Raw genomic sequence first — 12,382 nt, 5'->3', positions numbered from 1 at the left:
GTGTTGGCAGGAAAGGTGACGAGTTATCTAATAGTCATGGGGACATGACTTTTATTTGGTGGGGGGAGAGTGTAACGGGGAGTTTCTTTTTTTTTGTTACTGTGTATGTAATCAAAATGGCGTCTTTGTTTTGTTAAAAGTAGGAATGCTGGCGCCTGTGTTAATAGTAGGAATGCTAGCGTCTTTGTTATGATAAGTGCTGGAAGCTTGTTTGGGACTGTAAACTGATTGTTGGCGGGGATTTTGGGGAGTCGGCGCGATGGAGTGAGAGAGAGAGGACGGGATGCTGGAAGCTGGGCGACGGTCCCCGGCCCAAGGTTTTCGGGGATGAGAGGAGACGGAGACAGAGGAGTGTGGAGCGTCTGGTCGACCACCGGGGGGTCCCAGGAGGCGGGTCGAGGAGTCGGAGGGGATCGAATGCCAAAATACTTCAGTAATTGAGCTCCAACGGTTGTGCACGAAGGGGTTTGGACTTTGATAAGTTTGGCGCCTTTTCTTTTTTTTTCTCTCATTCATATATACTGTATCGTTAGTAATCGCTTAGTTATAGTAATCTTTATAAATTGTACTCATTTAATCGCATAAGGTGTACTGTCTATTTTTTTTGGGCGAGGCGGGGACATCACACAGCATCCACACCAGCTGATTACCCAGTTTGGCGGGGCCGAAGGCTGCTCCCCCTAGACTAGAACGAGTTTGAGCGATGCCTGAGGCGACCCAGGGGTTACATTGTGGGATGCTCGTCCGGGACTGATTTCTGTGGAAGCTGTGTGATCGCCCTCTTTAAATTATGTCTGCGGCGAAGAGCTGGTGTGCCTTTGTGGGTGTGCAATTGCCGGTTATCTCTACATGTGTGTTGGGTGGGTTGGCTGCTGTTGGTAGCCCGGAGGTCGTTGTTCGAGTTCCGACTAGCGCTGACGAAAAGGTGGTGGGGCCATGGGTTGTCAGTACTGTTTGGAGAGTGAGGAGTGACAGGTTGGGATGTTTCAGCTATGGTGGGCTCCGCCCGGTTGTTGGAATAATGTCCAGCCCTAACGGGGCGGAGACGTGGGCGGAGCAGACCTCTCAGTTGTTGGGTGAGTGGCAGTGCTTGGCTGAGGGAAAGCGACAGGGATTGGTTGAAAGTTTGAATAGGCGGGCTGGTAGCGTTGTTAGAACTGTCGGGCGAAATTATCTCGAAGTGACAGCTGCCAGTTCTGGGAAAGTGTGGGAAAATGCGTGTGGTTCGACTGGAAGTCAAATGCCGCAGCTGGGGGGCTTATCATATCCGTGGCAGGAGATTGGTGGGAAGTTTTTAGGGTATCCCTTTTGGTTAGGAGGGCAGATAAATTGCTTGCGGAGACAGGGGGATCTGTCAAGGGGATCAGTTGTTCCGTTGATCCGAGAGGTGTCGGGAAACTTAGAGGAGGCCCAGTGGGGGAACGGCTTGGGGTCTCTGGGGGAGCACGTTCCCAGCAATGTACCAAGGAACTCCCGCAAGGAACAGACCCTATTCCTGAAGGCTTAGAGGAACCACGCACTCAGGTGTTGTTACGGATGGATGGAAGTCAAGTTAAAGCCATCCTCGGCACCGGGGCACCTGTTAAGTTGCTGTACAGTTTGTTTAATAACCGTTTTTGGAAGCCTTTACCCTTGATGACATTGACGGCACTGGAGATTTGGGGTACCAGTGCCGGTGATTATAAAGACGACGGTTGTTGGTCAGTGAAAATGGAGTTCTTAGAGGCAAATGTGGAGGTGACTTAGGTTCGTGAATCGTTAATGCTGATGTGTCCGGACACTGTTGAGACGGGCAGCGTTTCGGTTATGGAGAGAACCAAAATCCTGTTGGTGCGCTTGGGGGCCTGCCCGGAGGAGGCGGGTGAGCGCTGTTTGGAGGCATTATCGATGCACCCAGAGTTTCCAGCTGCTTGTGCGGACGTGTGTAGCAGCATTGGGCCGATACCGAATTCAAACAAGAGCCGGTGGTGGTATGGCCTGGAGGAGTATCTGAGGGTGAGACCCTCTTAGTGGACGCTGCAAAATACCACCAGGGAGGAGAGTTGACTGCTGAAGACACCTCAGTGAGGCAGAGGTTGTGGCGACTGGCCCCTACAGCGTGGCAGACGTAGGCAGCGTGTGTGTGGATTATATTGGGCCGTAGAGGCGATGGCCTATCTGAGTGGTGCGAAGAGGTTTAAGGTGCTGGATCTGAGGAGTGGATGTTGCCAGATCCCGATGAGTGAGGCCGACAAGGAGAAGACGGCGGTTAAAAGTTCCCTAGGAGTCTTTCCGGTCCGAAAAGATACCACCGGGTATCTCTGGAGCCCTTGCAACCTTCCTGCAGGGCATGTGGAAGACCATGGGGGTGTGGAGGAGTTTGGAATTTTGACGTATGTGGATGATCTCCTGGTATTTGGATTTGCCTCAGGAGAATATGAAATGAGGTCGTTGCAGGAGCGGCTGAGAACTACAGAGTTAAAGTGTTTTTTGGACACGTGCCAGGGCTGGCGAAGGTCACAGCTCGTGAGTGTCTGTCTCTACGGAATCAAGTTTGAAATGAAGACTGAGAGACCGGAGAGAGTGATCTGGAACCATTTGAAAGACTTACAAGTTGGAGAGAACGAAGAAAGTTGTTTGACTGAGGGTCACAGCAAACTGAGAGCCTGGAGAAGGGAGTTTGCGGAGGTGAAGAAATTGCGGACAAATCTCAGAAGGGGGAAGCGGTAGCTTGAAGGGAACCTGAAGATGACCATCGACAGTTCAAATGAAGTGCAACACCTGAAGGTTGATCTGGAAGAAGTCATGAGGAGAAAAAAGAAGCAGGAGAGAAGTGCAGTGAATACTGAACTGGAGGGTGACCAATCTTTAACTGCTGCTTTTCAGGTCGGGGTGGAAGAAGCTGTTGGAGTAACTGCATTCCAGATTGAGATGGCCGGGATGCAGGAGTCAGAACTGCTGAGCCAGGGGCCAGAGAAGATGATAATCTAAATTGCAGGAGGCTGAAGAGACTGCAGGAGCAGTGCAGGTCACGTGTTTCCGTTTGGAGAAGATCAAACAGCAGCTACCGATCAAAGAAATGAGGAAGAATACGGATTCAAAGGCTGATGTGCTGGATGTGTGGTACATGCTGCCTTTTGCTGACTTTCCCTCGATTGAGGAAGAGACCTTTGGCCCTTCTCCCACTGAGTCAGGTGTAGTGGGGAGGGTTAGCTGTGTGCAGTGTGGGGCATGAGTGAGAGGTTGGAAGAGGAGTTGGTAGTGGACCCAAGGTACCCCCAGCTGTGTCCTAGCCCAAGGGTTTAGGTGAGGGGGGTACGGAGGTCTCAGAAGGGTTAGGGAACACCCAGATAGTTGGCCTATATAGCGCCTAAGGAACAGGGCGTGAGGTTTAATGTGTGGGGAGGAGATGTCACTGCTTGTGCTTGGGTTACGGTGTGTTGGCAGGAAAGGTGACGAGTTATCTAATAGTCATGGGGACATGACTTTTATTTGGTGGGGGGAGAGTGTAACGGGGAGTTTCTTTTTTTTTGTTACTGTGTATGTAATCAAAATGGCGTCTTTGTTTTGTTAAAAGTAGGAATGCTGGCGCCTGTGTTAATAGTAGGAATGCTAGCGTCTTTGTTATGATAAGTGCTGGAAGCTTGTTTGGGACTGTAAACTGATTGTTGGCGGGGATTTTGGGGAGTCGGCGCGATGGAGTGAGAGAGAGAGGACGGGATGCTGGAAGCTGGGCGACGGTCCCCAGCCCAAGGTTTTCGGTGATGAGAGGAGACGGAGACAGAGGAGTGTGGAGCGTCTGGTCGACCACCGGGGGGTCCCAGGAGGCGGGTCGAGGAGTCGGAGGGGATCGAATGCCAAAATACTTCAGTAATTGAGCTCCAACGGTTGTGCACGAAGGGGTTTGGACTTTGATAAGTTTGGCGCCTTTTCTTTTTTTTTCTCTCATTCATGTATACTGTATCGTTAGTAATCGCTTAGTTATAGTAATCTTTATAAATTGTACTCATTTAATCGCATAAGGTGTACTGTCTATTTTTTTTGGGCGAGGCGGGGACATCACACAGCATCCACACCAGCTGATTACCCAGTTTGGCGGGGCCGAAGGCTGCTCCCCCTAGACTAGAACGAGTTTGAGCGATGCCTGAGGCGACCCAGGGGTTACACATATAAGATTATTAAGGGATTGGACACACTGGAGGCAGGAAGCATGTTCCCGCTGATGGGTGAGTCCAGAACTAGAGGCCACAGTTTAAGAATAAGGGGTAGGCCATTTAGAACAGAGATGCGGAAAAACTTTTTCACCCAGAGAGTGGTGGATATGTGGAATGCTCTGCCCCAGAAGGCAGTGGAGGCCAAGTCTCTGGATGCATTCAAGAGAGAGTTACATAGAGCTGCTATAGATAGTGGGATCAAGGGATATGGGGAGAGGGCAGGAACGGGGTACTGATTGTGTATGATCAGCCATGATCACAGTGAATGGCGGTGCTGGCTAGAAGGGCCGAATGGCCTACTCCTGCACCTACTGTCTATTGTCTATTGACTTTGAACCTCAGTCCTTCAATATGATGGTATTAGAATGGAATTTAATGCAGAAAGATAGCAAGACTGCTTGCACAAATTTAAGTCTACCACAGATGCTTACTGAATTCAGTAGTGATCAATTTTCCGAGTAAACTCATGCTCTTACATGCTGGAGGTGAATGCCATTAACCTATCCTTACAAATGCACTCACATATGAAGGCACATGTGAAAAACAGTTGTTTTTCCACTCATACCTCTTGATTACATGGTAACTGTTTTAACAATAGTTGATACTCAATGTCTGACCTGTTTAAGTCGATTCTTGGGCTTCGCAAACTTTCCTCAATCTTCATCAACTTCTTCCTCAAAGCTACCGAATTATCCATCCACTTGCCTTTTTGTAACAAAACATCAATGACTGTCATAAATAAGTTGTCCACGCTACAAAAACAAACATTGAGACTTTTAAGTAACAAAATTTTACAAATAGCCATGTTAAATCCTGATAAAGTAAATATCAATGAATTAACACATCGAAACAAAATACCTTTGATTGACTCAAAAAACAATTTTCAAATACTTGGATCAAATGACAGTAGAAATTTCATTTTAAAACTTTTAGCAATAAGACTGAATAATTTATTTTTAAGACATCAATTCAACTTTCTCATATGCCACAATTACAGGCACCATTTTATGCAAAATGTATCAAGAAGTTTCACTACAATGATGTATTGAATGAAAGGAAGAGGATGGAATTCTCTTACAAGGAGGAGCACAATGGAAGACATTCTTAAGTGACTAACAGGGTAGATGTTTTTAAAAGAAAACAATTACAAATGCTGAAGAATCGAAGGTGAAAATGAAAAGTGTGTAGTTCATAGTTGAAGCAGCACTCATGATGAGAGAAACTGAGTCAATGTTTGCGATTGCTGCCCATTCCTTTGTTTAAGAAGGGCAACAGGGATAAAGCAGGGAATTACAATACTGTGTAGGCCAGAGTGCCTTATAGCAGTGGTACGGAAGTTATTGGAGAAGATTCTTCGAGACATTTACTTGCATTTTGAGCACAGACGTTAAGAATATTCAGCATGGCAATGTGAATTACTGTCTCACAAATCTGACTGAGATTTTTGCAGAAGTGATTAACAGGAGGGATGAGGGTAGGGCAGTGGATGTTGACAGCATCAACTTTTAGTAAAGCCTTCAATAAGGTCCTTCACTGTAGACTCATCAAAAGATTAAGGCACATGATGAATTAGTAAATTGATTTGAAATTGGCTTGGTCATGGAAGACAGAGAGATCTAGAGGTTTTTGTTTCTTGACTAAAAGTCTATGAACAATTGAGTATTTGTGCTGGGACCTTTTTTTGCTTGTAATAGATTAAGGATTTGGATGAAAATATAGATAGTTTGATTAGCAAGTTTGCAGATGACACAAGAATTGTTGAAGTTCTGGATTACGTGCAAGGTTGTCAAAGGATATAACTTGTCAAAGAATACAGAGGGATATAGATTAGTTGAGAATCTGGGCAGAGAAGTGACAGATGGAGCCGAGTCCAGACAAATGTGAAGTAATGAGTATGGCATGCTTCTCTTCATTGGTAGGTGAGTAGAGTATAAGAATAGGAAATCATGCTGAAGCTATAAAAAAAATTTCAGTCAGACTGCACTTGCCAGAGTACTGTTAACAGTCCTGGACACCTGGAAGGATGTGGAGATTGTTGGGAGGGTGCAGAAGAATTTACTGGATGTTACCTGGATTAGAGAATATCAGCTGTAAGAAAAAGTTGGACAAACCTAACTCGTTCTCCCTAAAATGTTGGAGGCTGAGGGGGGAGAACAGGTGGAGGGTTTTTCAATTATGAGAGGTATAGATAAGGTAGACAATTTTTTCACCTGGGTGGAAATGTCACACAGCAGAAGATATGCTTTTAAACTTGGATGGGGGGGGCGAAGGAGTTTAAAGGCAATTTGGAGAAAATTTATTTTTTTTACATGCAGAGAGTGGTAAGAGACTGGAATATAAGCTTGCTTGGGGGAGCAGGCAGAGGAATGGACCAGAAGTACCTACAAAGAACTGTCAGAACAGCCTCCTTACCATTCATCAGAGACATTTATCAGCAGCAGAGCCCTTAATATTATTAAGAATCCCACCCATCGATCCAGCATCATCTTTGACTTTCTACCATCAGGCAGGAAACCACGATGTATAAAAACAAGAATGGTCAGGATGAGAAAAAAAGTTTCTTCCCTCAGGCCATTAGGCTTCTGAACTCCCTGCTGCATTGTATTTGAAGTATCGCTGGTTAATCTGCTCTGTACCTTACAATATTTATTAATGTATTTTAGTTTTGTTATTATGTGTGATTCATCTGTAGAATTTATCTTTAGCTTCATAAGTTATTGTGTGTTATGTGTACTACTGTGCTTTACACCCTGGTTGAAAGAATCGTTGCCTCATTTCTATATACATTATATCCATGTATGTAGTTAAATGACAATAAACTTCCCTCGGCACTTAAATAGGTTGTCGGCAGAGCAGAGGAAAAAGGCAATTTAGTGGAGATCCCTCTGATCCTCCACACTGCCAAGAGTCTTACCATTAATTATTATATTCTGCCATCATATTTGACTTACCAAAATGAACCACCTCACACTTATCTGGGTTGAACTCCATCTGCCACTTCTCAGCCTAGCTTTGCATCCTATCAATGTCCCACTGTAACCTCTGACAGCCCTCCACACTATCCACAACACCCCCAACCTTTGTGTCATCAGCAAATTTACTAACCCATCCCTCCATTTCCTCAATCAGGTCATTTATAAAAAGCACTGAGAGTAAGAGTCCCAGAAAAGATCCCCGAGGCACACCAGTGATCATCGGCCTCCATGCAGAATATGACCTGTCTACAACCACTCGTTGCCTTCTGTGGACAAGCCAATTCTAGATCCACAAAGCAAGGTCCCCTTGGATCCTATGCCTCCTTACTTTCTCAATAAGCCTGGCATGGGGTACCTTATCAAATGACTTGCTGAAATCCATATACACTACATCTACTGCTCTTCCTTCATCAATGTGTTTAGTCACATCCTCAAAAAAATTCAATCAGGCTCATAAGGCACAACCTGCCTTTGACAAAGCCATGCTGACTATTCCTAATCATATTATGCCTGTCCAAATGTTCATTAATCCTGCCTCTCAGGATCTTCTCCATCAACTTAACCACTGAAGTAAGACTCACTGGTCTATAATTTCCTGGGCTATCTCTACTTCCTTTCTTGAATAAGCAAACATCTGCAACCCTCCAATCCTCCAGAACCTCTCCTGTCCCCACTGATAATGCAAAGATCATTGCAAGAAGCTCAGCAATCTCCTTCCTCACCTCCCACAGCAGCCTGGGGTACATCTCATCCAGTCCCGGAGACTTGTCCAACTTGACGCTTTCCAAAAGCTCCAGCACATCCTCTTTCTTAATGTCTATATGCTCAAGCTTTTCAGTCCACTGCAAGTCATCCCTACAATCGTCAAAGTCCTTTTCCATCGTGAACACTGAAGCAAAGTATTCATTAAGTGCCCCTGCTATCTCCTCCGGTTCCATACACACTTATTCACTGTCACACTTAATTGGACCTATTCTCTCATGTCTTATCATCTTGCTCTTCACATACTTGTAGAATGCCTTGGAGTTTTCCTTAATTCTGTCCATTAAGGCCTTCTCATGGCCCTTTCTGGCTCTCCTAATTTCATTCTTACGCTCCTTCCTGTTAGCCTTATAATAGTCTAGATTTCTATCATTACCTAGCTTTTGAACCTTTTGTAAACTTTTCTTTTCTTCTTGACTAGATTTATAACAGCCTTTGTACACCATGGTTCCTGAACCCTACTATCCTTTCCCTGTCTCATTGGAATGTACCTATGCAGAACTTCACACAAATATCCCCTGAACATTTGCCACATTTCTGCCCTATATTTCTCTGACAACATCTGCTCCCAATTTATAATTCCAAGTTTCTGCCTGATAGCTTCATATTTCCCCTTGCTCCAATTAAACACTTTCCTAACTTGTCTGTTCCTATCCTTCTCCAATGCTGTGATAAAGGAGATAGAATTGTGATCACTATCTCCAAAATGTTCTCCCACTGAGAGACCTGACACCTGACCAGATTCATCTCCCAGTACCAGATCAAGTACAGCCTCTCCTCTTGTAGGCTTATCTACATATCCTGTCAGAAAACCTTCCTGAACACACTTAACAAACTCCATCCCATATAAACCCCTTGCTCTAGGGAGATGCCAATCAATATTTGGGAAATGAAAATCTCCCACCACCACGACCCTGCTATATACACACACATACATATATACCACCCCACCCCCTTTGCTTGTACATTCAGTACAATGTGTATCCTTAGATGCTAAGCTCCCAACTATGATCTCCTTTCAGATACTAATCAGTGATACTCAGACTTTTGGGTGTCATGGAAAGAAGTGAGTCCTAGATATGCTTTGGTCAGAATTACTTCAAAGAAATCAATCCTGTTTAATATTACTGGCATAGAGGTTTCCACATTAAGTGAAAGGTAACCATTAACATACCGTATGTCTGCAGTATATTAGTTGGCAGCATGTATATCCAGTTCCAGAAGTTTCATATTGGCTCAAGTCCCGTTTCAGGGACTCAATTGCATATTCAAAACTGACACTCCAGTACAGCACTTAGGGAGTGTTGCCCTCACTAATGCACCTGCTTTCAAGTACCTGGAATTCAATAATAATAAATTATTTATACAGCACTTTCATACAGATGATGTAGTTCAAAGTACTTCACAATGGGATAAAGCACCTTATAATGGAATAATACAAACATGAAAATAAAATAAAAAGTAAAAATAAGTATGAAAATAAAAGACACAATGACACTCACAAGAGGTACTGCAGATGCCGGAAATCTAGAGCAATACACACAACGTGCTGGAGGAGTTCGGCAGGTCAGGCAGCATCTATGGATTGGAATAAAGAGTTGATGTTTTGGGCCAAGACTCAACAGGACACAGAGTCCTGATGAAGGGCCTCGGCCTGAAACATCACCTGTTTATTCTGATCCATGAAGACGAGAAGATCTTAGTTAAAAGCAAGGTAAATAAATAGGTTTTGAGCTGACATTTAAAAGCGTCAACTGAGTTTTAGATATTGAATTCCACAGTTTAGAAGTGTAGTTCAAAAAGCTAGTCTGCCAATTATCTTTTTGAGAGAGATGTTTAAACTTAAGAGACTGGCCAAAGAAGATCCAAGAGCTTGACCAGGATTATAAAGTGAAAGTGATTCTGTGATGTTCTCCAGTGCCAGATCATTAAGAACTTTGAAAAAAAAGTGACAGAACTTTATTATAAACAATTCTAAAAGATACAGGTAGCTAATGGAGAGTAGCTGGGATAGGAGTGATAGGCTCCTTCATTCACGTTTTAATTAAAAGTTTACAAACGTGTTGCTGGGATGGGAGGACCTCAGTTACAAGGGAAAATTGAATAGGTTACGACTTTATTGCTTGGAACATAGAAGATTGAAGGGAGATTTGGTAGAGGTATACAAAATTATAAGGGGTATAGATAGGGTTGTGCAGTTTTTTCCCCACTAAAGTTGGGTGGAACTACAACTAGATGTCATGGATTAAGGGGGAAAGGTGAAAAAGTTTAAGGGGAACGTGAGGGGAAATATTGCCACTCAGAGTGCCGTGAGAGTGTGGAACAAGCTGCCAGCATAGGTAGTGCATGCAAGCTCGACTTCAACGTTTAAGAAAAATTTGGATAGGTACCTGGATGGCAGGGGTATGGAGGGCTGTGGTCCTGGTGCAGGTTGACATGAGTAGGCAGTTTAAATGGTTTGGCACAGACTAGATGGGCTGAATGGTCTGTTTCTATGCTACACTTTTCTGTGACTCTATGACTCTAGAGCGGATTTCTGAATGAGTTGAAGTTTGTAAATAGATTGCTTTGGAGCCAGTAAAAAGTGCATTGCAGTAAATCTAGTCTGCTTGATATAAAGGCGTGAATTAGTTTGTTAGCATCATTATGTGACAGAAATGGATGCATCTTTGCAATATTTCTAAGTGCAGAAATGCTGCTCTGGTCACTTTCTTTACATGGGATTTAAAATTCATTTTATATTCAATTAAATCAAGGTCCTATCTAGTAGATGAGCATAGAGACCCCATGATAATGTTGTAAAGAGGAGCTAGGAAATTATGTTAATCAACATTTCTAAAATAGATTACATTTTTGTTGGTTGTGGTTGATTGCTGTGCACACTACCTCACTTAGTAACTACGTTATAATGCAACACACACACAAAATACTGGAGGAACTCAGCAAGCCAGGCAGCGTCTATGGGAAAGATATAAGAGTCAATGTTTCAGGCAGAGACCCTTCATCAAGACATTAGAACTGTGGCTACACTTCAAACAAAAGATGCTGTTTGGGATATCCTGGGAAGGGCTTCAAATGGTGTTATGTTAATGTATGCCTTTATTTCCTTTATGTTCAATTGTACATGAAGGAGAATATGATGTTAAGGTATGAGCTCCCATAAAAGTGTAATAAAATGTGCAAATACTGGTACTGTAACCCAGTGACTTTCTTCCAACTTCTGATCACTATTTGTTCTGGTATTTTTGATTTGGAGAAATGTGTTCAGGAGCAAGAATCCAGAGGTCCACGTCTGAGGATCAGAAGTAGAGAGGGTCAGCAACTTTAAATTCCTGGGTGTAACTCTCTCAGAGGACTTGTCCTGGAACCAGCAGGTAAGTGCAATTGCGAAGAAGGCACAACAGCACCTCTACTTCTTCAGGAGTCTGCAAACATCATTCAGGAGAGTGCACTGACTGGCTGCATCACAGCCGGATATGGAAACACCAATACCTTTGAACAGAAAATCCTGCAAATCCTGATCATTGAGCACATTTATATGAAATGCTGTCGTAGAAAAGCAACAGCCATCATCAGAAAACAATTACTGGGTTCAAGAACAGTTACTACCACTCAACCATCAGGCTCTTGAATAAAAGTGGATAATTACACTCAGTTACCCCATTTTTGAAATGTTCCCACAACCAATGATTTCACCTTAAGACTCTATCTCATGATCTCATTTATTGCTATTTATTTTTATTTGCATTTTCACGGTTTGGTGTCTTCTACACTCTGGTTGATCTATCATTGATCCTGTTTTAGTTACTATTCTATAGATTTGCTTCGTATGCCCACAAGAAAATGAATCTCAGTATTGTATATGGTGAGTCAAACTTTATCACTCCCAATCACGTAACCGTGTAAAAGTAACCATGGCTACCCCTATTTAACCATAATCAATCTGACTCAAAAGAGAACAAAAAAAGACTTCCGGAATTTAATAACTTTACCAGATGGAGACATTTTCTTTCGTGCGTCCACAAGGATTTAGTGAATAAACGGAGAACATTAATTTGATATTTAAGCGACATGTATTTTAGAATTGCTCGATTTCCTGGCCAGAAGCAGCTAAGAACGTTTCCAATATTGTACATGATTTGTTGGATTTTTGGGGGGGAATCTGCATAGTTGCTCAAACTCCTTAAGTCACTCAATTTATATACATTTTTTTTAAAATCTACATTTATCCCCAAAGAACTCAAGCCACGGATGAGAGACAGTTAGGCCATATTCGTCAAACTTCCCCTTATATTAAGACTTACAAATGCGGCACATTACCTTCAGCACAGTGTAGGTGTAAGTAGGGAAGTGGGTGGGTGATCATAGAGGTTCCAGCAGATGAGAGGGGGCCAAACTTGCGGCCGCCATCTTCCCGCTGGGCTGTCGATGCTGCTACCCGTCACCTGGAGA

General features: G+C 43.5%; 1 protein-coding gene across 4 annotated transcripts in view; it reads right to left on the bottom strand.

The window, feature by feature from the left end:
• The window catches only part of ccdc18 (coiled-coil domain containing 18), a 131,705-nt gene extending 119,323 nt beyond the window's left edge, over positions 1-12,382 (bottom strand). For 3 of the 4 annotated variants that reach the window (XM_073062694.1, XM_073062696.1, XM_073062697.1), the window contains exons 1-3: positions 12,251-12,382; positions 9,105-9,266; positions 4,811-4,945 (exon numbers count right to left, since the gene is read on the bottom strand). In XM_073062694.1, the coding sequence (XP_072918795.1) occupies positions 4,811-4,929 (119 nt within the window). In that variant the 5' untranslated portion in view covers positions 4,930-4,945; positions 9,105-9,266; positions 12,251-12,382. The remainder of the gene's footprint in view (positions 1-4,810; positions 4,946-9,104; positions 9,267-12,250) is intronic. The other variant, XM_073062695.1, reaches the window with a different exon arrangement.

The sequence above is a fragment of the Hemitrygon akajei genome, chromosome 12 (assembly GCF_048418815.1).
Source record: "Hemitrygon akajei chromosome 12, sHemAka1.3, whole genome shotgun sequence".
In the NCBI taxonomy this organism is placed as follows: domain Eukaryota; kingdom Metazoa; phylum Chordata; class Chondrichthyes; order Myliobatiformes; family Dasyatidae; genus Hemitrygon; species Hemitrygon akajei.
This window is presented reverse-complemented; position numbering and strand designations above follow the sequence as displayed.